The sequence below is a fragment of the Lemur catta genome, chromosome 2 (genome assembly GCF_020740605.2).
Source record: "Lemur catta isolate mLemCat1 chromosome 2, mLemCat1.pri, whole genome shotgun sequence".
Lineage (NCBI taxonomy): Eukaryota > Metazoa > Chordata > Mammalia > Primates > Lemuridae > Lemur > Lemur catta.
The window spans coordinates 12,778,672-12,805,667 of record NC_059129.1 but is presented as its reverse complement, the minus strand read 5'-3'; the positions used below and the strand labels follow the sequence as shown (position 1 = coordinate 12,805,667).

Sequence of the window (26,996 nt, the reverse complement as noted above, 5' to 3'; positions counted from 1 at the left end):
ACCCGGAAGAAGCCGGAACCCGAGGGGGTGGGCCAACGACTGGAAGTTGACTTCCGGGTCACAGCGGAGCGGGCTCTCACGTGGAGGCGGGGAGGTTTGGCCTGCTGGTGAGTTCTGGGGGCGCGAGGCCCGGGGTCTGGAGATTGGGCCTGGGGATTTGCGCGGCGGCGAAGAGGGGGAAAGCGGCCACCTGCACTCCCAAACCCGTCCCCCCGAATCGTCGGCGTTCAACCGCCCTGGCCTGAGACCGCCTCCTCCAGGAAGTTCTCCCGCCTTGGAGCGGGCCCGGGACCCCACGTAATCCCTCCGTGTGTGTTTATGAGGAAGCTTTGGCGCGGCAGAGCGCTGGACTGAGCGATCTCTCTTCCGGGCTCCTCTGCGTCCTGCTAGTGAATTCTCCGGGGGTGTTGCTAATAGGTTTTGGAGGCATACGAGGTGGGTTCGAATCCCTGCTTTGTTACTGACTTCAGTACTTAGGGCAAGTGAATTACAGTCTCCGAAGCCTATGAGGTGGGATATTCACGCCGACCCCCACGAGGCTCCTGAGGTTATTTAAGGGAGCGTTTGAAGAAAGCGTTTGCAGGAGATGCACCGTAACGTTCCTCTTCCCTTCTCCTTGAAAGAGTGAATACGTTTGGTGTCGCAGGGCTGAAGAGGAGGATGATACAGGGTTCTGAGAGGCAGAGACAGGGAGAGAGGGGATCAATTTGAATTGACCTACCACCTCCCCTTTGTGGCTTCTTTGTTCTTATCTGAATCTCATGGCCACTCCCCTGTTTTGAAGCCCACTTGGCCTCCTTGACTCCGCTGCCCTCTCCGGGTTTGTACCTTCTCCCTCCTTCGCAAGCGCCTTTTCCTCTGCCCACTTATTTATATGTCAGTACAGTAGTCCCCCCTTATCCGTGAGGGCTAAGTTCCTAGACAACCAGTGGATGCCTGCAACCATGGATAGTACCGGACCCTGTATATACTGTGTTTTTTCCTATGTATGTTGTCCATGATAAAGTTTAATTTATAAATTAGACACAGGAATTAACAATAACTAACAAACAGTTATAACACACTGTAATAAAAGTTACGTGAATGTGCTTGTGCTCGCTCATTCCCTCTCTCTCAAAGTATCTTACTCTGTAGTACTCACCTATTTTTGGATGGCAGTTGCCCATGGGTAACTGAAACCTCAGAATGGCAAAACCAGGGGCACAACTGTGTTTCTTGAGGTCTTGTCTCAGGCTCGTTCTCTTTAAGGCTTAATTACTACCCATATATTCCTAAGTTTATGTCGTTGATGGCAGCACAGTCACCCTTGAGACTCAGACCCGTATATCCACCTGTGCCGTGAACATCTCCACCGGGATATCCCAGGGCATCTGTCCAAACCAGCCTGTCTCCTCCAGCCCTTTAGCCACCCACCATCAGTACTTTTGTCTCAGGGATTAACACCAGAAACTTGCCTGACAATGGCTAGGGTTGGTTACATGTGCTCCATCACCCTGACCTTACCTCCTTGCTTTTATCACCTGTATCATCATTGGTATACCTCGTTCGTTCCTTCCTACACCTACTTGCTTTTTTTTTTTTTAATCCTTTTTAAGAGATGGGGTCTTGCTCTGTCACCCAGACAGGAGTGCAGTGGCGTGATCATATCTTACTGTAGCCTCAAACTCCTGGGCTCAGGGAATCCTCCTGCCTCAGCCTCCTGAATTGTTGGGACTCCGGGCGAGTGCCACCACTTGCCAGTCTGGGCTGCCTACCCTCAGGTTCTGACCCAACAGCTCTGCTAATTTTTTCATTTTCTTAGAAATAAGAGTCTCGTAATGTTGCCCAGGCTGATCTTGAACTCCTGGGCTCAAGTGATGCTCCTGCCTCAGCCTCCTAAGTAGCTGTGATTACAGATGTGAGCCACCATGCCTGGCCTACCTGCTTCTTGATGGGCTTATCTTGTCTCTGTATCACTAGCATTCATTCAGTCATTGGTGAGTTTTTACTAAGCACCTGCTATGTGTCAGGTACTGAGCTAGGCTCTGGGAATACACCAGGAAGCAAGACAGATAGGAATGAATAAGTGAGTATAGTTATTCCCTTGACTCTCCAGGTGTTCAGGTCCGATGTGGACCCGCTGGGCTCTGAGAATGAGGAGGGCTGTAGGGAGGAGAAGCTCCTGACCTTTCGCTCCCATAACTCTAACCTCCTGTGTGGAGATATTTTGTTTCTAGGTCCCCTGAATGTTTTCATATCATCTAGCCCAGGGAGCAGTAGGAACTGTGCTGTGACTGGAGTAGAAGTGGCCCAGCTGGAAGCTGAAGTATATGGAGGACCCCAGCCCCTTCTCACAGGTGCCTCTGTAACATTTGTCCAAGAAAAGCTGGGTATCTTTGGCTGCTGTATGTCATCACCAATCTCTTAAGAATGGGGAAACAGGTGTACAGAAGCCAAGGCCGTGTGGCAAGAGTGTGTCAGAGTCACCATTTGAACCCAGGTCTTTTGAGACCTAGCAGGGCTCCTCCTATCACTGTACCTTACTGCTGCTCTTATTACTAGCCACATGGGAAGGCAATTAGGAATGGAAGTCACCCAGCCTGTGGGTGGGGAGATTCATTTCCAGACCCAAAGCAGGAGAGCTATTTACATGACCCAGGATGAGGTGTTAATTGTGCCACTGTTTTTGCCTCTGGTGGGAACCAGCAAGAAGGGCTGACCTCTTAGGATTTCTGTTTGCTTCATCCAGTAAAAGGAAAGGCCCCGAGGGCAGTGACTGGTCTGTCTGGCTTGTTAGCTGTTGTGTCCTCAGTGGCTGGTTCATAGTAGGTAGGCAGTTGGTAAATGTAAATTATCTGTTGAGTGAATCACTAGGCTTAGAGTTTCGAGAAAGGGGATTAGAAAAAGGAATTAACAATGTACTAAGCACTTTGCATGGATCATTTACTCCTTCCAACACCCCTTTGAGGAAGGAGGTGTTATATTGTTTTCCACATAGACAAATTGAGGTTCAGGCAGGTTAGCTGATTGACTTAAGGTGAGAGAGCAATTTGGATTTGAACTTGGGGCTGTCTGAATTTAAACTTTGTGCTATTTCTGTCATTTCTTTTTGGTCTAAAGGAGTCGTGTTCATTTTCCCTATCCTCTCACATTTTAGACTGTCCACTCAAAGAAACATGGCTCTTGGTAATGCTTAGTAGACTTGGATACAGGGTGGCTTGGTGTGGGGATAACTTGTACCATTTGCTTTTTTCAGGAATGATCACCAAGACCCAAAAAGTAGACCTGGGCCTTGGGCTCCCAGAGAAAAAAAAGAAGAAGAAGAAGGTGGTTAAAGAACCGGAGACTCAGTACTCAATTTTAAACAATGATAATTATTTTGCCGATGTTTCTCCTATAAGAGCCACATCCCTCTCTAAGAATGTGGTCCAAGGGCAGGCACTAGAGATGCCTCTAGTGAAGAAAAAGAAGAAAAAGAAGGGCCACCACACGCTCTGCGAGGAGCAACTACAACCTGAGACCACGTTGTATGCCAGATGGACAGAGAAGTCACCCAGCCCCAGGAGGCAGGCCCTTGGCTACTCGGAGTTCCTCAGTGGGGAGAAGAAAAAGAAGAAGAAGTCCTTATTACCTCCGGCTATGTCCCATGGCTTGGGGGTGAAGACCTCCCCAGACCTCAGACACAGTGAGGAGGTGAGCAGGGCTGGCAAGAAGCTCAAAAAACACAAGAAGGAAAAAAAGGCCCAGGATCCCACAGGCTTTTCAGTCCGGGACCCTTGGTTCTGCGACGCCGGGGACACTGGGGACATGTGCTCAGTGAGGCAGGAGAGCGAGGAGCAGGCTGCCTCAGGGCAGAAACGGAAGCAGGGGGGCCCCAGGGAACATAACGGGAAAGGGAAGAAGAAGAAAAAGATCCACCAGGAGGGAGACACCCTCCTAGGTCACTCCAAGCTCTCCAGGTCCATGGAGAGCAGCCCTAAGAAAGGAAGTAAAAAGAAGCCAGTTAAAGTTGAGGCTCCAGAATACATCCCCATAGGAGATGGCCCCAAGGCCCCAGCAAAGAAGAAAATGAAGTCTGAGAAGAAGGTAGAGCAGCCAGTCGTTGAGGAGCTGGCCCTGAAAAGGAAGAAGAAGAAGAAGAGGAAAGACAGTGGGTTAGCAGGAGACCCTTGGAAGGAGGTAGGTTTTTCTTCAGAAACAGACTCTGCTTTGGGAGAATGAGGGTGGGAGTTGGGAAGGTGTGTGTGCGCATATACGTGTGCCCTTGTGCTTTTAGCTGCCAGAACTCTGATTAAATTGACTTCAGCCAGAAAAGGTGGTTTGTCGACACATGTAATTAGAAAGGTTATGGGTAACTACTCTTCAGGTATGGCTGGATCCAGGGGCTCTTGCAGTATCATCAATAATACAGGTGTCCCTTGCTAGCAAAACTCTACCCAGGTTTTCACTGTCTTCAGTTAGGATCTAAATCAGTTGGGATCAAATTCAAATCTTTTGCTTTTCTGAACTCTTGCCACTTGCTGTCCAAAACTCAGGAACCAAATACTGGCAGTCCCCGGGTTACGGATGAGATACATTCCTGATAACACCTTTAGGTTGGATTTGTATGTAACTCGGATCCCTGGTGAACAGCACTTATATGGTAATAATAACAACAACAATACTACAATGGCTCATATGTGGTAATAGTAATATATTGTAATATTGTAATAATAATAATAGCCCTGTATTATAATAAGTTACAGTAACTGTTGTGCTCTTTTAATTCAAACAGAACACAAAAACTCATACAAAAAGTTTAGACAGGAGATAGCAGAAATTTAAAAAATATATTAAGGTTAACATTCACCTAAGGTTGCATACTGGAAGGGGGATTTTCGAGGCAAGAAGGCAGCTGACATTAACCAGAACATGACAGAGATGGTGCTGGAGAGGATGGAGTGGGTGCTGGGCAGCAGGATTGGGTTCTGTCGCTGGGGAGGGAGCGCACCACTGAAATCAGTGTCTCGAGAAAGGTGTCTAGGGTGGTTTGCGCAGCCTGTTTCTTTTTTTCATCACCAGTGGCCTTGTAGCAGCCGATGTTCTCTCTCACTGCACTAGAAGCCTTTGTAAGCCGCTCAGTGTTAGGTTCTTGCGCCTTAAGCTTTGCAAATCCTGCTTCGGTGAGACAAAAGGCTTCAGCTCATTCTTTCGTCGTAAACTTTGTTGGCTCTGGATCTGACTCTTTATGTTCCTGTGTTTCTACCAGCTGCTTCTCTGTATCTGTGAGACTAGCCGCTAGCACAGAGATGCCGCACCTAGGAACTGCTTATGCTGTGTGGGTTTGCCTACATGTGTGGAAGAAACTGGCCCCCAGATTATTAATTTAATTATTTAATTAGAAATTATCCTCATGGGGGGCTTGGGAGCCCGTTCGCAAGTACAGAATGCCCTCGTTGGGTCGTCCGTAACCCAGGGACTGCCTGCAATTTGAGAGAATGTGGTCCCCGTAGCCATCTGAGTTTACTCTTGGAGCTCAGTGTGCACAGTTTGTGAATTAAATAGATTTGAATAGCAGCAGATGCCTGTATGAGATTTCCTCAGCTCTGGGTTTTGTATTTTTCAATCTTGGGTTTAGGCCCCATCTCCTCTCTCTTCCCCCTCCCCCCAGTGGCATGATGGTCCCAGCAGCTCCAGGCTTTAATGCTAGTAGTTCAGCTACTCCCAAAGGAAGAAAGGTGTCCCCTCTAAAGTGATGACAGGAAAAGTTCCAGGGCCACTCACTCTTACAGGTTCAGCTGGGACACCCTGGCCAGAAGCCCTCATCTGAAATCAGGGGTGAGGGGCTGAGGATGTCAGTCCCACCTAAACCATGCTGTCTGCGATGGGGGGAGGCAGTTTATGAGAGGGAGACCTGGGTCCAGTTAACAGGAGGAGTGGGAGGTGGCCTGGGGACACCCAGAGAGCTGCTGTCGCCATCGTGTAGTGTGGGAGGGGAGGCTGGAGGTGAGCTGGTGGGCTGGGGGCTCCTGCACCTGCAGCCTTTCCCGGCTGGGCCACTGGCGTGGCCAGGCTGCCGTTCCTGTTCTCGCGTGAGTGCGGATGTTCCGGGGGGGAACTGGGAGCCCCTGGCGGGTTTGGGGGTGGAGGGGAGGTGACATGACCCAATAGAGTTTTTAAAGTCACCCGAGCTGCAGTGGACCGGCGGTGGGGGTGGGAAAGCAGAGTTAGAGACTGTCATGGTTGTCCAGGCAGGAGAGAAGGTGGTGACCAGGACTTGGGGGTGGCGGTGGCGGTGTGGAGGAGAGGGCTGTCAGTGGGCCCTTGGCCTCTGTCCTTGGGCTGGTTTGGTGTCTCCATAGAAGGTTAGGTGACACGTATAGGAGGAAGCGTGCACCAAGCCCTGAGTTGGGAGACCTGGTTAGAATCAGCCTGTCCCTGAGCTGTGGGTTGGCCTTGTTGTAGTCACTGTACCTCTCTGAGCTTCAGTTTCTTCATCTGTGAAACAGGTCAGTGCCACCGTTTTGGGGGGAGGGTCATGGAAGAGGGAGGATGGGAAGGGCTTTGTTGACTGAGCTGTGGCCTGGGTGGCAGGGGTTGGGGTGACCGCTACTGTGGTCTGGGGTCTTTTCTGGACTTGTGATCTCATCCTGGCCGGGCTGCTGGGGCAGAGGTCATTCCCTGCGAGCTTGAGCCTTACCTCTGCCCCTCCTGCAGGAGCAGGACGAAGACCTGGAGGTGGTGCTGGAGAAGAAAGGCAACATGGACGAGGCGCACATTGACCAGGTACGGCCCGGATCCTCCCACCCCTCCGCTACCTCTGCCGCCCCCAGAGGCACACTCCCCACCTGCCAGGCCACGTGATCCTGGGCTCGGAGGTGCCAGGGACTCCAAAGGCCACTTGGCCAGGTTCTGCTCCACACCTCTGGCACGGAAAGTTTCTACCCCAAATGGCTATTACAAAAATTATTCTAATGGGGAAGGTCCCACAGCTCAGGGACAGGCTGATTCTGACCAGGACAGGGAACTCACGTCCTCTCCCACCTCGTGCCCGGCACCTTCTGGCTGCCTCGGCCGTGGCTGAGGGGCCAGACTGGTCATTCCCTGTAACCTGCCAGACAGTGGGGGGCATGTCCCTGAGACCCGGCAGCTGGGGCAGGTGACATGTGCTTAGCCAGGCCCACAGCCTGCCACCCCCTGGGCTAATTCAGGAGCATTTAGAGAAGAAGTTGTTCTACCGTGAACCAGCTTCTGCTTCTGTCGTGCCTGGTGAGAACTGGGCTTTCTGGAATTGGGCTATTTTTATGATCCTGACCCCATGGCCTGGCAGGACAAGGGTGGCTGCACAGGCCTGGCCTTGGCCCATTACTGACCCTGGGACCTGGGCAGGCACTGACCTCACTGATCCTCAGTTTCCTCCTCTGTGAAGGAGGGGTCATGGCAGCGCGGGCCCTCACAGGTTTCTTGAGGACCAAATGAGGTCGTGTTTGTGAGGCAGTCAGCAGGCCTCACCTGTGTTGAATAAATGGCAGCTGATTCCCCGCCTGCCGTCCTCGTGCTGCCTCAGCATCTGATAGGCTGAGCGCCGGGTCAGTGCCTTGAGAGACGCCACAGGTGAGGGTGGGAGACAGACACGGTGGCCCTCCAGGAGAGGAGGGGAGATGGAGGGAGTACTTAGGAATGGGCTGAGCAGGAGGAGGGAGACCTACCAGAGATGTGGAAGTACCAGACGTGATGTGGGGGGTCGGGGAGCTCTCCCCAAGCCCAGACCCGGAGGAAACCTTGGTGAAACCTAGAGGATCAATGGGATGATGCCGCCAGATCTCATGTCTAGGGCCTTTCACAATGTCCTGGCCCCCAAGAGACGGGAGCTCCCCAGCCTCCCAGTAGGTCATAGTCATGCTTGGCTCACTGGGGCCAAGGCCCGGGCCAGCGCTGCTGGAGCTGCTGTAATGGGGCCGGGCAGCCACTCCGGAGGGCAGAGATGGACCCCTGATCGTCCGGGCCCCCCACCTTTCCCTGCGCTCCTTTCCGAGCTGAGGACACCTGGTCGCTGTAGCAGAGTGAAGCTGGGTGACCCCCGGCCCCTGTCCATTCCCCCAGCCCCACCTCTGTACAAGGTTTGAAGCTCAAAAGAGTTTTCTCTGTCTCACTCCCCTGTTCTTTTGTGCTTGGTCAGGTGAGGCGAAAGGCCTTGCAGGAAGAGATCGATCGTGAGTCGGGCAAAACGGAAGCTTCCGAAACCGGGAAGTGGACGGTGAGTCGGATGCGAGGGCCCTGTGAGGGGGGTGCTAGGTATCTGACCCCTGGCCTGGCCGCCGGAGCGGGCACGGTGGGGAAATGAATAATGAAGGTGTAAAGGAAGATCGTTTCAGACGATAGTGCTCGGCAGAAAGAAAACAGTGTGAGCTGGAGAGAGGCTGTGGGTGGGAACGCCACACGAGTTGGGCTGAGGACAGTGAGGTGGCTCAGAGAAGGTGACACTTGTCCAGAGACCTTAAGGAGGATGCAGAGGCACCAGCCCTGGGAAGATGGGGAAAGAGCCTTCCAGTCAGGGCAGTGGAGCCCCCAGGTAGGAGGGGGCTTGGAGTGGTCTGCAGCGAAGGCCAACCAGGCGGCGCCGGGCCAGCCTCAGCGGCTGTGGCAGGGAGTGTGCCCTGGGTCCCGAAGCAGTGGGCGCTGCCGGAGTGCATTTACACGGGGCAGGTGGGGAGCCAGCCTGCAGCTGTGGCCTTAGGATGGTGGCAGAGAGCATAGAGAGGAAACAGCTTCGTAATTACTTCAGAGGCACAGCTGGTGGAACTTGTTTGCACGCCTGTAAAATGCCTCTAATGAGAGTCTCCTTCCTCGCCATCCTGTTGAGCAGAGCCGAGCCCATGGCCACCCTGATGAGCAAGGAAGGCAAGAAGCAGGGCGGTGTGATTGGGAGCCCGTGGCCCCAGGGATTCTCCCTGAAAGGACCTGGTGGCAGGAGAGTGATCCTGGGGCACAGGGGCTGGGATCTGCAGGACGTGGGGCCCCTTGACCACTGGGGCATGTGGTGAGGACTCCAGACCGGCGTGGGCCCCTCTGGGGGGCAGCAGCCCTCCTCAGACCCAGAGTGAGGCTGTCACAGGTGGCCTCTTGCTCTGGAAATTGCAGGTCGGGTCGGGGAAGCAGTAATTATTCCTGCATCTGGGCCACCATGAAGCCGGGAGAATGTGTCGCCAGCTCACTCAGGGCAGCTGTAGCAACTACTGGTTCTTATTGTTCTTCTAAAGCTGACCTAGAAATAAGCACTAGGCTGGCGTGTGGCCTGCAAGCAGAGAGTTCCCAGGCAGTGTGGAGGGCAGCAGTCGGGTTGGTGTCAGGTGAGAAGAAGGACCAGTTATTGAAGACTTAAAACGTGCCGAGCATTGTGCTCTGGGGTTTTGGTGTAAAATCTGACTTCAGCCTCACCGAAGCCGTGTGAGAGGGATGTTACACCCCAGTCTTAGAGATGACATTGAGGCTCAGCACAGCGAGGTGACTTGACCAGGGTCACCCAGGTGGGGTTTCCCCCTGGGTCTATATGCCTTCAAGGTCATCTCTTCTTGGGGAGCTGGGTTTCTTCCCTCTCCACAGATGGGGGAAGGAAGGGGCTCGAGGGGCTCTCTTGTATTTGCTTGCACATGGGGGATTCGTGGGTGGTGGAGGGCTCTGGCTGGAATTGGGCCCCCCAGTTCCTGGGCCTGGCTTTGCCTCTGACTTGGCTGTGTGACCTTTCACCTCTCTGGGCCGTCACCCCTTCCTGCTATAAAATGCAGTGCTTCTGAGAAGAGAAGGCACTTCAGGTTCCCAGCTGCCCTCTTCCACCCTCCAGCTGACTGGTGTTAGGCTGATGGACGAACAGCCGGCTGCTGTGTGGTGGGTGAGGTGCCCCGTGCCGTTGCCGTGAGTTAGGGGAGAAGGAATAGGGGAAACAGGTGGCTCTGCATGCACAGGTGGCCTCTGGTGTTAGCTAGACCTGAGTTCGAATTCCACTGGGATTACTTGTTAGGCTTGTGTCTCTAGTTAAGCTGCAAACCTCTATTTCCTCATCTGTAAAATGGGAATAACAGTATTCCTCGTGGGGCTCTTGCTAGGGTTAATAAAATTATTCACTGTTGAGCTTATTAGCAGTGTGCCTGGGACATAGCAAGCGTTTACCCAGCTGGGTCCTCCCTGGTGATGCTGGGGTTGGGGGACAAGGAAAGGGCACAGGAATCAAAGAAAATAACCACCTTTCTTCTCTTATCACAGGGAACCCAGTTTGGCCAGTGGGATACTGCTGGTTTTGAAAATGAGGAACAGAAACTGAAATTTCTCAAACTTATGGGTGGCTTTAAAAATCTGTCCCCTTCGTTCAGCCGCCCCCCTAGCATGGCCGGAAGGCCCAACATGGCCCTCAACAGGAAGGCAGCCAACACCTTGCAGCAGAACCTGCAGCGGGACTACGACCGGGCCCTGAGCTGGAAGTACAACCGAGGAGCCGGCCTGGGCTTCTCCACCGCCCCGAACAAAATCTTTTATATCGACCGAAACGCTTCCAGGTCTGTCAAGTTGGAAGATTAAACTCTAGTGTTTTGTCTCCCCAAACAGCCAAAATTGCTTTTATTCTTCAGTTACGCCGATGAAAGCCATCTGATAGTTGTCTCGAACTGGACACCTGTGAACATTAAGGACGACTGTCTTGGTGGGCTTGGATGAACTGGGTGGGGACGCTCGTGTTTCAGGAGCCAGGAGAACGTGTGAGTGGCTGAAACTATTTTCTGTGTTAAACATTCCATCCTCTTTGAGATATCAGCGTGTGTAAAGAATAATAGCTAACAGTTGTTGCGTGTTCAGCATGTGCCAGGCACATACTAAAATGTTTTCCTTGCATTAACGTATTTAATCTTCTTAATGATGAAATGGGTGCTATTATCCCATCTTATAGATGAGGCAACTGAGGTTCAGGGATAAAGTAATAAAATTGCCCAGGGTCGTCCAATCAGGAAGTACAAAGTGTACTTCTGTACCCCAAACCCTAAGTCGATATTCATTACTGTGAATGTCCCTTCTAGGGACTTTTCTTTCATCCAGAATATTAGTTGGGGATTTTCTTTTTTTTTTTTTCTTTTTTTTTTTTTTTTTTGAGACAAGCTCCTGATCTATTATTGCCCAGGCAAGAGTGCAGTGGCATGATCATATCTCATTGCAGCCTTGAACTCCTGGGCTCAAGTGATTGATTATCCTACCTTGGTCTCCTAAGTAGCTAGGTATGTGCTACCATGCCTGGCTTATTAAATTTTTTTTCTTCTTTTTAATGTAGAGATAGGGTCTCACTGTGTGTCCCAGGCTGGTCTCAAACTCTTGGCCTCAAGAGATCCTCCTGTCTCATCCTCCCAAAGTGCTGGGATTATAAACGTGAGCCACTACACCCAGCCCTTGTTGGGGATGAAAATGTCTTTGGATTGAGGAAACAAGTTTCTTGACGTGTGTAAATCTCTTACAGGAAGTGGAATTAATGACATACGGGGACTAGCAAGCTCATTTTCCTTTCCCTTGTCTTGGAGTAGCTGCAGGCAAAGAGGTGTCTAAGTTGTCACCAGGTGGATGTGGCTGAGCTTCCTCTGCTGCTGGGAAATGTGCCTCTAAACCAGTCTTGCCTTTTATAGCTGTCTCTCTCGTTGATCCCAAGTGCTAAGCTTGGATTTGATCTTTTTGTGCCGTAAATGGATTTTGAACAAGGCATTTTAGAAAGTGGTTAGTTCTGTAAGTGAACCAGTAGCAAATTCCCAGGGATCTGTTTTATTAGGTTCTCTTTGATCACAAGGAGGAGACTCCCAGGTGACCTCTGTGGTGGAGGTCAAGTGCAAGGCAGCATAGGCCCATGGGTATGGCGCAGGAAGTTGCCTCATCAGCTGTGGGGTCGGTGTTTCCAAGCCTGGACTCTGCAGCAAGCCTCACAGAGCTCCAGGTGCAATGGCCCGAGTCACACTTGACCACCTTCTTCCCCTTCACCTTGCCTTTTGCATCCCAGAATACAGGTTGTAATGGGGACATTTTCCCATCTCGTGGCCTGAATGCCCTCTATAGCCATCCCAGCTGAGGCAGGCTTCAACAGCCGGGAGATGCGGTGTCACGTGGCAGGAGGTTGTCCTGGTGTGTAGGGGGTTGATTAAGCAGCTCTCCAGGGAAGCCGTCTTTTCCTCTCTGCTCTATCATCCTCAGTTTTGGTTTCATCAGGCTGGTAGAAGCCTGGCAGGAGCAATTTCAGGCAGCATATCAATATCCTAGAACATTCCGGAGGAAGGAAAACCTTTTTGTAGTTCAAGGAAACTTCTAGAAGCCCCTCAAGAGACCTTTCTTTATGACTCATTCCTGGACCAGCCCCCTTCCCGGGGAGGTCGATTTCCTCAGCCTGGTCAGAAGAGTGAGGGGTGGATGCCCGGGAGGTGAGTGTGGTGACACCACTGTCCCTCTGGGCAGAGGTGAGGCGGGCACTTCAGGGGGCTGGGCTCTCCTGGGCTTTGACCCTGGCCAGCAAGCACTGGCCGGGTCAAGAGTTCTACAAGGAAGTGCTAGCAAGGACCTGTTGAGGCCACTTCCCTCAGGACATGAACTTGACCTGGCCTTTCATGGATACTGCCTTGAGGTACACAGCGGGAAAGGCCATCTCAGTGCCCCGAAGGCAGGTTTCTGCCTTGGAGTTAGCTGCTTCTGGGCACCTGCTCCTTTGACAGAGGAACAGATGTCTCCTGACCTTGAGCAACACTAGAGGAATTCGCTTGGTGTAAAAGGGCACCAGTTTCTGCTCTGTTTTTATCCTGCCAAGAGGTTACACACTACAGTTTGGACAAGCTTTAGCTCATCAGAGGTTGTGCTCAGCCATCCTTCTGGTGGTTCCGGAAAGTAGACAATTGAACGTCCACCGTCTTGCTGCCATCCAAGCCTTGCTGACTGATGGCTCTCATTAGGCTGCGACGGCCAGCCCTTTCCCCCGTGTAACTAGTTTCTGTGAACAGAGTTTGACTTTCTAACTCGATATATCACCATTGGCTTATGAGTTCCATTTGCCCAGGGGAAGGTTTATTGCTTTTCTGTGTACATAAGAACTTAAAACTCTGTAACCAGAGAAGGTTGGGCAGCCCAGACAAGATGCTGGGTGTCCTCGGAATGAACTTAACCTGGTCTTCTTGCTTTTTATTGTACCAGTGCAGACCACCGTCACTCAAATGAGCGGGTCCCTGTCGTGGGGCAGTAGAGTCTGGGGAGAATTACCCTCTGGGCTCGCATCCTTTGTAAACTAACTGATATTGGTCGAGTCCCCCTGCCCCTGCTTTCCCTGTGTGCAGTGTCCTCCCCAAGGTGTACCAGGTTTTCTAGTGTGATTTTCTGTGTTCTTTGTGTCTTGACTGTGTGGAACACCGCCTGTCAGTAAGGCATGGGAATTTGGGGGAGATGGGAGTGAGCCGGGGAGGTCTGGCACATAGCACAGATAAGACCTTAGTCAAATACTTAATAGCCCTGTTCTCAGACTTGGCTATTTTCCCCCTGGGGTTTTTTCAGTGACTGACTATGGCAAGGTCCTTTCCTCCTTACAAATTGCCGGTTTCCAGCTGTCTCCAAAACCTCATGCTTCTTAACCACTTTTTTTCCTTGAAGTGAATCCTGCCCCGTTTTTGCTTAGCCCACTAGGCCCTCCCCTCAGGCCACCTTTCGTCAACCAGACTGGCCCATCAAAAGTATTTGCCCACATAGCCACAGTTCTCTGCTAAAAGTAGCTGCCCTACGCAGTTCTGCAAACTATTAGAACTATTCGGGCTGTGGCAGGCAGAACCCGCCCCCCACCCAAATATCCTAGGCAGCTATGAATTTGCTAGGTTACAGAGCAAAAGGAAATAAGGTTGCAAATCAGCTGACCTTAAAATAAGGTGACTGTGGTGGATTGTCTGGGTGGGCCCAGTGTAATCACAAGGATCCTTAAATGTGGAAGAGGAAGCAAGAGTCAGTGTTGAAGAGACTTAAAGACTCAACCCGCCATTGCTGGTTTTGAAGATGGGAAGGACAGGGCCACAAGCCAAGGAATGTGGGTGGCCTCCGCAAGCTGGAAAAGGCAAGAAAACTGTCCATCCTGGTGCCTCCAGAACAGATTGCAGCCGTGCTGACCCTGTAAGTTCACCCAGTGAGACCAGCTGGACTTCTCACCAACAGAACTGCCAGATGATGAAAGGTAATCTGTTAAAGTAACAAAACTAATACAGGTCTCGTGCCGAAGTTTCTCTCATTTTTTGCCTTCCAAAAATTCTTGCTTAGATCTTTCATTGCTCCATCCTTCCTAATGGTAGACCTCATCCGCGTAGACCATGGTTTTCAGAGACTGGCTTATTGATGCAGTGAAGGGCCGAAGAAAACTGCGCACAAAGACCAGAAAATCCGAGCCCCTGCCTGGGCCAGGTGAGAGGATTCAGAAGCTCCTTTGGTATAATATGTACCCAGCCTGACGTGACAGTCCAACTTCAGGTTAGTGTAAGAGCAGTAAGAATTCACTGGCCCAGGTTTGGGAATTAATGCTGTCCAACATGTATAGCTTCAAAGTAGAAGTGACCTAAAGAGCATAATTTATGAGTTTGCCAATTGTTTTTCGTTTAAATTGTATTGCCTAGTAAAAGTAGTAGATAAAATAATTTTAATGAAAATAATTTGTTAAAATAAAGGCCACTGGAGGGTATTTGAGCAACACCACAATGCTTCCTGAGTTTCTGTGTGGTCAGTAACGGGGAGGGAACGAGGCATCCTCTCGTGCCTGGTAGCCTTTATGGGGGCCGTTTTCTCAACAGAGTTCCTGGGGGTGGAGGTGGGGTGTGTGTCATCAAGTTGGCCAGAAAATCCACAGCAATATTACTGGTCTTAAACTAGTCTGTAAAAACATGAGTTGATATGAAATTTTTAACAATTGCTGTAACTTTCTGAGCTTAGCCATGTGTTAACTGTAATCCTCTACTGCACAGAGTACAGATGAAATGTAATCTATGTCCAGTGTGTATCTTCCAGGAGCCCAGTAGTGTGGGGCACTTTTTTTTTTTGAGACAGTCTCACTGTTGTCTGCGCTAGAGTGCCGTGGCGTCAGCCTAGCTCACAGCAACCTCAAACTCCTGGGCTTAAGCAATCCTACTGCCTCAGCCTCCCGAGTAGCTGGGACTACAGGCATGTGCCACCATGCCCGGCTAATTTTTTCTATATATATATTTTTAGCAGAGACAGGGTCTCGCTCTTGCTCTGTCTGGTCTCGAACTCCTGAGCTCAAACAATTCGCCCACCTTGGCCTCCCAAGTGCTAGGATTACAGGCTTGAGCCACTGCACCTGGCCAGTTTGGGGCACTTTTAATCCAAAATTTGGATGCATTTCGTGGGCCGTGAATTACCAATCAGTATTTATGTGCTTACTGATTGAAAATGAAATGTTGGAAGCTCACCAGCAGTCATCCAAGAATCAGGTTCCACGAAGACTGGTGGTAGAAGAAGAGACGAAATCACATGCTGTTTAGAATTACAGCTGCAAAGCAAACCAGGGTAACATTCTGTCTCTTTTGGAGAAAGAGTCAGAAGTAATTAAATGAACAGTCATAAATATATTGTTCTGTTAGGACGTTTATTGACTTACAGGTACAGTATACTGAAGCCACCGTGACTCTCAAATTGGACCTTGCTTCCTCCTTTGATCCACTAGCATATTCTAGGTCTAATCAAGAGCTGCTTTTGATAGGAAAAGGAGCTGAGTGAGGTATCTGCCTGTAACAAATCCCCCCCAAGGTGGTTCAGGCAGCACTGAATTCCAGACTTGGGGTGCTTTCTAACTTCAGGGTACAAAGTCTGGAATTGAATGTGTCTAGAACAATGGCACTTTAAAAGTGGACTGCTTTTCAAAGTTCTTCTAAACTGTGAAACAACAACCACCTTCCAGAAAAGAAAGATATTACTTGCACTCTTTTGTTTCTCTCTTCATAAAGGCCTATCAGATCCATCTCGTGGTGCGTACTGAGACCCTGAAGGGCCCTTGTGCAAAGAAACACTAAGATACTGCTTTTCTCAATGAAAACTGGCTTTGAATGCTCTGACAATTCCCACTTCTTCGCTGTCAGAATAACCAGGGTAGAGGCCTAAAGCTTAAACCACTTTGCATATATGTAAAAATAAAAAAACAACCTTAATTCCAACAAGAGTTCAGGGCCGCAAAGCAGGTCTTTCAGGACTTGGCCCCAGAGTCCCTGATCCTGAGGATGGGCCCAGGGGTCAGGTCCTCGTTTGCAGAGGGAGTCTGAGGGCCAGCTCGGTCAGATGATGCATGTCTGGTTGTTTGCTTCGTTTCTTGATGTATTCCAGTGTTTTCACCTAGAAGGAAAAAGCAAGATACATCTCCTTTCTGGTTCATTATCCATAAGCCCCACGGCGCCACCAAACCAACCATTAAGTGAACTTGACGCCTCTTAGCAGAGAATAGGGAGGCTTCTGAAGGATGAGGGAAGGAATCAAAGTCTTTAACACAAAACTACTTAGAGTGTAACTTGACCCAAAATCAGATTTGGGTGCAGCCAAGAATGACTGATATTTTTACTTGTGGTTTTTATTCATAGGGAATAAACTTTTAATGCTGTGCTTTTAGTGCTAGGCAGTGACCCAGCAGCATTCTTGGGCCTGGTGCCTTTCGAAAAGGGGAGACTGGGGCTGTGCAAGGCCCAGGCCCCGATGCTGTGTCGAGGGCAGTTGTACGCTGGCTGGCGGGCATATGCGGGGGGGGGGGGGGGGCCCTCCGAGCGCCTCACCATGGTCCTGGTGTCTGCACAGCCGTGCCTCTGCGCCAGGTGCCACAGGTTGACAGAAAGCTGGTTAAGCTTGTTGTTGCGCAGGTCCCCGTGGGCCAAGATGCTGTTAAAGAAGGAAAGTCCCACCAAGCTCTGGCGCTTCAGGGCCTGAAATAGAAGAGGGAGGTTACTACCTTGCACTGGGGCTCAGCCTGGGCCCAGGGCAGACGCCGTAGACAGTGCCAGCCCTGCCACGTATTTGCTGTAGGGCAAGGTGCTTAACCTCCCGCCACCCAGGACAAGCGAGGATTCGGTGAGCTGGTGCAGCTCTCTGCCCCGCAGATGGTCATTACTTGACAGTCAGTGGGGCTGGGGAATGAGCCTCAGCCCAGCAGTGACAAGCCTTGCTTTAAATGCAAGTACAATTTAAAGCCGAAAGACTTTAGCGTCTCTTTCAGATGTGTCCCCAAACTGTCTAAAGTTGCAGTCACTGTTCCTACCCCTTGGGTGCTGACAGTAAAGACCGCATGATGGCTCCCCATGACCTGAGCTTCCCAACACTTGGTTCCCACATCCAGCTTTTATCAATAGAAGAACCATTTTATAAGCAAACACCAGATCTTCCCTCTCGTGCTCAATAATGTGATATGAGGGGTACCTTACCAAAAAAAAGTCTAACCATATGTCATGACGGTAGACCAAACCTGAACCCCTGCTTTGAAAGGTAGAGACAAAAGGGAGAATAAATCTCTGAAATGCAACACCAGGCCCAGGAAAAAGGATACAACATCCCAAAGGTAAACAAAGGCCCTGGGAAGGCTACATCCACAGGTGGCATTTGCTGTTTCAGGAAGCCTGTGGGGCCAGGTCAGACTGCAGGTCTATGCTGGGGAGCTGATGCCCCCAGCCCTTGTTGGGTGGTCCTGGCCACACTGCAGAATGTCAGGGCTTCCAGGAGCCTCATGGCAGCTAATGGCCATGAAGCCGCAGTGTGTGCCAGGGATTCCACTCTACACTTTATATACAACTCACCTGATTTAGTCTTCACACCAACTCTTTGTGGCAGATACATTTATAACCTCCCATGGTAGAATTCTAGAGCTGTCCCCCAAGATTCTGTCCCTGGGTTATTCAAACACTAGCCGAGGTGCTGCTGTGGCAGGACTCTGCAGCTGGAGGTAAGGTAGGGAGATCACCATCTGCTGGGCCCAATGGAATCACTTGATCTGCTAATGCAGAGAGATTTCCCCAGCCAGAGTCACAGACAAGCGGTGGAAGAGCAGAGCACAAGGAAAGGTGGGCGAGGAGGATGAGCCCCACCACTGCTGCCTTTCAAGACGGAGGAAGCAGGCCACGAGCCAAGGAGCACGAGTGGCTTCTAGAAGCTGAGAAGGAACCCCAGCCAACAGCCAGCAAGCAAACAGGACCTCAGTCTTAACAACCACATGGAACTACAGTCTGCTCCTACTCAAAGGAGCAGGGAAGTGGATTCTTCCCAGTAAGAGCCCAGCTGGGAAACCCGGAACAGAGACTTCAGCCCGGCCACCACTGTCTTCTGACCTGCCAAATAAGGAGACCCTAAATGGGTGTGGTTTTAGGTGCTAAGTTTGCGGCAACTGGTTACAGCTGCAACAGGAATTTAATACATTCCCCCTTTGCAGAGGAGAGTGTTCCTTAGCCTGAAGCTCAGGTTAAGGAACTTGCCCAAGGACCACAGCTGGTAAGCACAGGAGGAGGAGCTGAGCTCCAGCTGTCCCACTCCAGACCCTATGCTCGTACCCACAGCCCTCCATGGGCCACAGACCCTCAGTAGCTTCATATTAGGAACCCACGTTCTTAGGAGGGCAGAGACTTGCAACCTCAGCTGCACAGCTTCATCCAGGGAGCAGGATCGGGGATGGTCTGATTGGGCTTAGACCAAAGCACATTTCATCCACCCTCGGTGGGTAAAACCGACCTAAGCAACCATCCGTCACTCCACAGTATTTCACGTGGAGCTCACCGAGTGTCACACTCTGACCACTGAGCCAGCTGATCGCCCCGTCCTGCCATCCTCTCCCAAGTCAGAATTTAAAGTCTTGGGGGGGGGGGGGGGGGGGAAGGAACAGCTTTGAATGCAGTTGAGTAAGGGTGGCTGGGTGACAATTACGAGACTTGGGGCCCCCAAATTAAGGGGGTTGACTTTGAAGAGTTGGCTTAGTGGGGAGTTCGTCTCGCTGTGGGTGCCCAAGCCCACCGGCATGAGGAGAGAAGGGGTCACCATGCCAAGGAGGCGAGAGTGCTGGCACCTACTGGGCATGGGCTCGCTAGCTGGCTGGCAGCCACCTGCTCTGTCGTCATTTGTTCTATCAGTTCTGCCCCAGGGAGGAAGCCAAGGCCATTCTGCTCCCTTTTTAACCTGGCCCTCGTCTGGTGCCTGGGACAATAGGAAGACCCAGCTTTCTTAGATCTAGGAGACCAAGCTAAAAGAAAATTCGATTTCAAAGCGAACTAAAAGAGTCTCCCCTGAGAGAGGCCCTTTAACTATATTTCACTAAAGCAGTAGAGATTTTTTTAAGAAGTCAAACAAGAAACATAATATCTAATTGATTTCTCTGTTCTGTATCTTATCAATAAGCATTTTACCCTAGAAAGCTCAATTCCAACGTGTCTTAAATGCCATGGCCCATTAAAAGTGAAGCCATCAGAGACGTGTTGGGGATGAGAAAGCACGCCAGCTGCTATTCAAACCCCAGAAGAACCACGAACACGGAGGAGACCGAATCAGGGCCTCCGGCCCCCTCCTCTCGCCAGAGGTTTAAAATAGAAAAGAGCTGCTTTTCCTATGAGAATTGTCATTTCCAGGAAGCTCTAAGGGGTTGGCATCGTTCCCGGCTCCACCACACCCAAACAAACAACTTCATAAAATAGATGAAAACAGGGCTGGCACCTTCACGTGGACCTAAGAGGACAGTTTTGGAAGCAGGGTTGCTACCGGCGCTAAGAGATGTGACGCGAGGCACAGCGTCTGCACTGGGGTTTTCCAACAGCAGGAAGCTGCCCCCTCTTCCCACTGGGTGGGGAGAAACGGGACCCAGCCCTGCTGGGCAGCGAGCCTCACGATCTCGGGGGTACCGGACTCTGATGGGGTCACTTGTGCAGAACTTCATTACGCTGTTACCATGAAGGATGGCATGTTCAATTTCAGCTCAGTCCACGCACGTCATTCTAATAAATGTGCAAATGTGGACAGTTCCAGTGAAAGTCGCTGGTATTTATGTGAGGTGCAATGTTCAGAAACATTCCAGCTTTGCTCTTCTTTCAGAGTTCTGTTCTAGAGTCATCATCACCATTAACCTCTTTCTCCCGAAGAAAAAGAGACATAAATGTTAAATAAAAATGGCTCCAAATTATATGGTTCTGGGCCTTATTTTTATTGTGAGCTTGGGTTCTAGGCCATGGTCATTTATGCTGTCAGTAGCTGCCTGTGATTAAACCGGACTGTTGCCTCGGAGTGAAGAAATGTTTGAGATGATGGATATGCTAATTACCCTGATCTAATCACTATACATTATATGTATCAGAACATCACTGTGTACCCCATAAATATGTAAATTATATGTCAAACAAATAAAATTAAATTTAAATAAAACAGATACCACTCTATGCCCCTAAATGACACCACATTCTTCCCCCTCACCCAGCTTTATTTTCTTGATGACTCTTGTGATTACCTGACATTGTTTATTGCTGTCTCCTTCACTAGAGTTAGTTCATTACAGAGTTGACTATCTTGCTCACCCCTGTATCCTCAGTGCATAGTACATATTCAATTTTTGCTGAATAAACACTAAAAATTATTTAAGAAGAAGGAGGAAGAGGAAGGAAGAGGAGGGAAGAGGAAGGAAGAGGAGGGAGGAGGGAAGAGGAGGAGGAGAGAGGAGTAGGGAGGAGGAAGGGGGGGAGGAAGAAGAATCATCGGTGTTGTTCTGTCACAAGCAGAGGAGACAGCAATGTCCCTGCGCACCCTGTGAGCCTCAGTTTCCCTTCCCATTCAGTGAGAATAAACGTAGCACCGACACCTCACAGGGCTGTTGTGGGCACTGAAAGAGCCAAGTTGTAAACAAGCCATGCTGTCATTCACCATGCACTGGTGGAGCACCTGCTGTATGCCAGGCTCTGCGTGAGGTGGGCTGGGTTGGGGTGGTGAGTGACAGGTGGATCCCAGAGACCCTGTCTCAGGTTGGTCGTTTGGGCACAGCAGGTCTTTAAGACTCATGAAAGTAAGTCCCTGTTCCCATGGAGCCCAGCAGACAAACACACAGAACAACTCAGGCTGGGATCAGGTGCTACAGGGACAAGTCAGGGGAGGCATGCAGGCAGGAGGTAGCTACTGAGAAGGGGTTCAAGAAGGCCTCTCTTTCAATGCAATCCCTATTAAATTACCAACATCATTCTTCACAGATAGAGAAAAAATAATTTTACGCTTTGTGTGGAACCAGAGAAGACCCCGTTTAGCTAAAGCAATTTTAGGCAATAAGAACAAAATGGGAGGTATTAATTTACCAGACTTCAAACTATACTACAAGGCTGTGGTTATTAAAACTGCATGGTATTGGCACAAGTGCAGGGACACACACCAGTGGAACAGAACAGAAAATCCAGACATAAAACCATCCTCATATAGCCATCTAATCTTTGACAAAGCAAACAAAAACATACTCTGGGGAAAAGAATCCTTATTCAATAAGTGGTGCTGGGAAAACTGGATAGCCACATGTAGAAGACTGAAACAGGACCCACACCTTTCACCTCTCACAAAAATCAAATCATGGTGGATAACAGACTTAAGCCTTAGGTGTGAAACTATTAGAATTCTAGAAGAAAATGTGGGAAAGACTCTACAGACATTGGTGTAGGCAAAGAATTTATGAAGACCCCAAAGGCAATCACAGCAACAACAAAAATAAATAAATAAATGGGACCTGATTAAATGAAAAAGCTTCTGCACAGCCAAAGAAACAGTCACAAGAGCAAACAGACAACCTACGGAATGCGAAAAAATTTTTGCATGCTACACATCCAAGAAAGGACTGATAACTAGAATCTATTTAGAACTCAGGAAAATCAGCAAGAAAAAAATCAAACAACCCTATCAAAAAGTGGGCAAAGGACATGAATAGAAATTTTTCAAAAGAAGATAGAAGAATGGCCAACAAACATATGAAAAAATGCTCAACATCTCTAATCAGGGAAATGCAAATCAAAACCACAATGAGATATCACTTAACTCCAGTGAGAATGGCCTTTATCAAAAAGTCCCAAAACAATACATGTTGGCGTAGATGCAGAGAGACAGGAACACTCATACACTGCTGGTGGGACTGCAAACTAGTGCAACCCCTGTGGGAAAGCAATATGGAGATACCTTAAACAGATACAAGTAGACCTACCATTTGATCCAGCAATCCCATTATTGGGCATCTACCCAAAAGAACAAAAGACATTCTATAAAAAAGACATCTGCACCCGAATGTTTATAGCAGCACAACTTACAAAGATGTGGAAACAACCCAAATGCCCATGAATACATGAGTGGATTAGTAAAATGCAGTATATGTATACCATGGAGTATTACTCAGCTATAAGAAATAACGGTGATATAGAATCTCTTATGTTCTCCTGGATAGAGTTGGAGCCCATTCTACTAAGTGAAGTATCCCAAGAATGGAAAAATAAGCACCACATGTACTCACCAGCAAATTGGTTTCACCGATCAACACCTAAGTGCACATTTGGGAATAACACCAATTGGGTGTCAGGCAGATGTGGGGGGGGGGATGGGTGTATACCTACACAATGAGTGCAAATGCGCACTGGGGAATGGACACGCTTGAAGCTCTGACTCGGGGGCGGGGGGCATGGGCAATATACATAACCCAAACTTTTATAACCCCATAATATGCTGGGAAAAAAAAAAAAAGGCCTCTCTGAGGAGGTCTTTTGAGCTGAGACTGGAATGACAGGAAGAAAGAGCCAGGGGAAGCCCTGGGGCAGCTACATTCTGGGCAGAGAACACAGCAGGAGTGAAGGCTCTGAAGCACTCGATAAACGGTCTGCACAGAAACACATTACTAAGCACATGACATATTTAATAATTTCCTTTCTAGAGTGAAGCAACGTCAAACCACCCTGGAAACTCATGCTTTCAGAGCAAGTGGCCGGCAGGGGACGGGCAGAGGGCACTTACCTCATCCTTGGCCAGGGTTTTCAGATGCTCTAGGATCTGAGCCATCACAGTCTCACACAGCTTGTTGTTTTCTGCCAGGAACTTGGAGTCTCCCCCATAGAGGCTGTCGTTGGAGTCAACTGATTGAACAAACAAGAACAGTGAGACGGACTGAAGTCCCTTGGCCATCCTGGCCAGGGAGAGGCGGGCACGTGTCATGTGGTGTCAGCAGATGGCAGGAAATCATGGCAGGGCAAATGGAAGTAGCTGAACTTTCCCACGGGGCTTGGGGCCTTGGGAATCACAAAGAAAACACCTGTGGCCAGGCACAGTGGCTCACCCCTGTAATCCCAGCACTCTGGAAGGCCAACGTGGGAGGATCGCTTGAGGACAGGAGTTTGAGAGCAGCCTGGGCAACATAGAGATCCCCAGTCTCTACAAAAAAGAAAAAGAGGGGAAAAAAAACCCACCACCACCGTCTGGGCTGCAGGCTAGTCTAAGCCAGTGGTATGGAAGTTGTACGTACCCCTCCAGCCCATGGACGGACGGGGACATTAATAATCACAGTGATCATCGGAGCAGCTGCGAGGTACTGAGCTAGGAGCTTTACTGTCACTACTGCAGAGTCCCCATGACCAACATGTGAAATAGATAGTAACATCTCTCTTTTAAGGACATGAGGCTCGGAGGTGGTCCCAGCTAGGATCCTAAACTGGGAAGTCTGATTCCCAAGCCCAAGCTCTTAGCCACTGCATCCAGCTGCCTGCCCTGTCACCCCCTCCTCAAACTGGCCTTGGATGGACTGTAAAGATTCTCCATTCCAACACTCAAAAGTTGGATCCCTTTGACAATATCTCTTGCCAAAATGTCCTCTACGCTCTGCTTGGTCTCGTCCTGTGACAACCACTGCCCAGAGTAAAACCCGTCCAGCCAAGGACAGCCTGAGTCTGAGCTCCCTCCCTCCCTCCTTCCCAACTTCCTTCCTATCAACTGACCTTCACAAAAAGCGTGATCTGAGTGAGGAAAGAGATACTACACGGTGTGCTGCTTTGCACTTTGCTTTTTTCACTTAATCATAAATCTTGGAGCTATTTCCATAAATAAGTCACCTCTTATCCTGAGGGATACGTTTCTAAGGCCCCCAGTGGGTGCCTGAAACCTCAGATAGTATCAAAACCTGAATACGATATGCTTTTTCCTATACAGTAACGGGTGGGTAGCATATACAGCATGGATACACTGGCCAAGGGGACGATTAGCGTTCTGGGTGGGACAAAGTGAGATTTTCTTACGCTACTCAGAATGGTGTGCAATTTAAAACTTAGGAAGGCCGGGAGGCTCATGCTTGTAATCTCAGGACTTTGAGAGGCCAAGGTGGGAGGACTGCTTGAGGCCAGGAGTTAGAGATCAGCCTAAGCAATGTAGCAAGACCCAGTCTCTAAAAAATAAATGAATAAATAAATAAATAGTCCGGCACAGTGGCATGTGACTGTAGTCTCAGCTACTTAAGAGGCTTAGACAGGAGGATGGCTTGAGCCCAGGAGTTCAAGGTTACAGTGAGCTGTGTGTGATTGCACCACTGCACTCCAGTCTGGATGACAGAGTGAGATCCTGTCTTAAAAAAAAAAAAAAAAAAAAAAACTTATGAATTATTTCTGGGATTTTCTATTTAATATTTTTGGACCATGGTTGACCATAGATAACTGAAACTGCAGATGTGGGGAGACGACTGTATACAGATCTGGGGTTTTTTTTGTAATGGCTGAATAGTATTCTATCATGTGATGGAACAGAATGTATTTAGTTGGTCCCTACTGGGGACACTTCAGTTGTTTACTTTCTTTCTTTCTTTTTTGGCTAGGGCCTGCCGCAAGGCCTGGAGCCCACCATGGAACCCCCAGCCCTGCCTCACAGAGTCGATTCTTTCTCTCCACGCTCTCATGAGCTCATCCTCCCTCTTTTCTGTTGGATCCTTTCTCAGCTGCTTTCATCTCAAATCCCAAACCCTGACTTGTACGTGCCCAAGTGTGGTCATTTCTACCTGGGTGGGAAAGCAGCACTCTCTCGGGGGGCCCAGTTCAGCCTCTGAACCCACACGCTACGTGCAGAATCCCGGGGGCCGCCACAGCGCTGAGTGGTCAAGAAGAGGGCCCACTTCCTGCGGGTTGCAGTTCTTGCTGCTTCTCCTACAACTTGGGCCGTTGTCCTAGGTACGGTGACGTCTGATAAACCAGGGCCACGCCTGTGCCCTGGGAGGGTGTGGTTAAGCACAGGCAGCCACACGCGCGGCACTAATCCAGTTTTGAGGTTTAGGGCCGTTTCTAATAAACCAAATCCAGCTTAGCCTGTCTGCTGGGATATCATTTGTTGTGCTTTTCTCGCCCCATTTACAGAATATTCATCACTGTCTCTAAGGAACAAGTGGGAAGGACACTCTCGCATACACATAATTCAAAAGGGACAGTATTTATGAGTAATGCAGTAGAGCCTGTGAAGTTGTACAAGTGAGGGACAAATGGCACGAAGTTTCACCTGCAGACAGGTGAGGCCGAGAGTGAGGGCGCGCCATGGTGGACAGCTCGTTGTCGTGTAAGTCACGAGCTGTCACTGTCTGAACAGAAATATTCACCGGACCACTGGCTTTGAGCTACAGAAACAAGGATCGTATTCAACAGACACTTGCCATGAAGACTCAGAAAAGCCCAGGTCTTTATCTGGCCTATAATTTTATGACCAAAATCAACTTCACTACGAACCAAAGAACAGAAAACTAAAACCAAGGAACTTTTTTTAAAAAATCACTTATATCACAAAGGTGAGAAAGAATGATGATAACTGATTTTGACATAGGTCTGGGAAAACCATTGGTGGGAGTCTAATAGTGTGAAATAGGTGTGAAAAGCCTTAAAAATGCCCAGTAGCATTCAGACCCATTAGGATGGCTATTACTAAACAAAACATGGAAAACAAGTGTTGGCAAGAATGTAAAGAAATGCGGGAGCTCACGGTCTACCAGGAGACACAAACACACAAACAGGCAATTGCAACAGCACGTGTTAAGTGCCAGGAGGGGCACCAGAGGCGGTCATGGGATCCTAAAAGTCTAGGCTTGGGATGGAATTCCGCAATCCGTGAGAGCTAGGCTGAGCCCTAAAGGTTAAATTCACTAGACAAAGTGGAAAAAGCAGTCGGGAGAGGGGAAGTGAGTCTTCCATGCTAACACTTGGTGGTCATAGAGGGAGAAAGAAAAGGGTGGATTTGAGAATCGGGGGTAATTTGGTCAGGCCAGAGTGTAGAATGGACCTGCGGGTCCAGACGTGGCTCTCGCAGGGGCAGAGGTAATGTCCCTGGCAAATAGCCACTAAAAATAGCCCATGATCTCCACATCTTTCTGACCCGGGTCACAAACCCGAACGCTTCAAGGGGCCTGGCAGGTGACGTGGAAGAGCGAAGGGGGCTGTGTCTCGGCTTCACGGAAGCACCCTGGGCTGTGCTCTCCCGACAGAGATACACTCTATCTGCACATTAAATAAATACACATTCACTGTCCAGGAATATTCTTCACTTCCACATCAAACACGTGCATGCTCTCGCAAGCCCTCGTGAAAGTACTGGAGTTATTGCTCCCGGTAATGTCAGAGCCTTCTCTTTTTATTAATCAGGAAGGAGAGCGGCTGAGGCATCCTTCCTAAGTGCAAAGATTATTTAACCCTTCTTTTCCAGAAGTTCTAAGCTGTGTCAGTGGTGCCTAAAAGGCTCCCTAGGACAAGAAAGGGAGCCGGGAAAATGGAGCCCCCAATTTCCGCAGAGCCCCCCGCAGCCCTCTGGGACTCTCCACGAAGGCACTTGTCAGGTCACAGTTGTGTATCCAAAGTAAACACAGCTGGGCTAAGAAGAAAAAGAAAACCCATCCTTCTGTTCTCATCTTTAAAAGCTGGAAAACTAGACTCCTGCCCATGAAATGGAGCCTCGCTCCCTTTGCTAGCAACCTGGCTCCGGCAGCGTGCCGCGGCGCTCTTGTTCAGAGGCAGGATTAACCGAATCTG

General features: G+C 49.7%; 2 protein-coding genes across 4 annotated transcripts in view; one reads left to right on the top strand and one right to left on the bottom strand.

Annotated features, from left to right (window-relative positions):
- Nucleotides 1–47: 47 nt before the first annotated feature.
- On the top strand, nucleotides 48–10,554 carry KNOP1 (lysine rich nucleolar protein 1). 3 transcript variants are annotated; one of them, XM_045542711.1, is made up of 5 exons: nucleotides 48–107; nucleotides 3,236–4,158; nucleotides 6,676–6,744; nucleotides 8,138–8,215; nucleotides 10,219–10,554. In XM_045542711.1, exons 2-5 carry the CDS (start codon nucleotides 3,238–3,240, stop codon nucleotides 10,528–10,530), a joined length of 1,380 nt encoding a protein of 459 aa, XP_045398667.1. In that variant the 5' UTR covers nucleotides 48–107; nucleotides 3,236–3,237; the 3' UTR covers nucleotides 10,531–10,554. The 3 variants fall into 3 exon arrangements, with proteins under 3 accessions (XP_045398667.1, XP_045398668.1, XP_045398666.1); XM_045542712.1 differs by lacking the exon at nucleotides 48–107 and adding an exon at nucleotides 274–435; XM_045542710.1 differs by lacking the exon at nucleotides 48–107 and adding an exon at nucleotides 2,151–2,336.
- Nucleotides 10,555–15,573: 5,019 nt separating this feature from the next.
- Nucleotides 15,574–26,996, bottom strand: part of VPS35L (VPS35 endosomal protein sorting factor like) — a 102,938-nt gene continuing 91,515 nt past the window's right edge. Inside the window, exons 29-31 of the mRNA XM_045542709.1 lie at nucleotides 22,972–23,090; nucleotides 16,764–16,910; nucleotides 15,574–16,332 (exon numbers count right to left, since the gene is read on the bottom strand). Coding sequence (XP_045398665.1) covers nucleotides 16,234–16,332; nucleotides 16,764–16,910; nucleotides 22,972–23,090 — 365 coding nt within the window. The 3' untranslated portion in view covers nucleotides 15,574–16,233. The remainder of the gene's footprint in view (nucleotides 16,333–16,763; nucleotides 16,911–22,971; nucleotides 23,091–26,996) is intronic.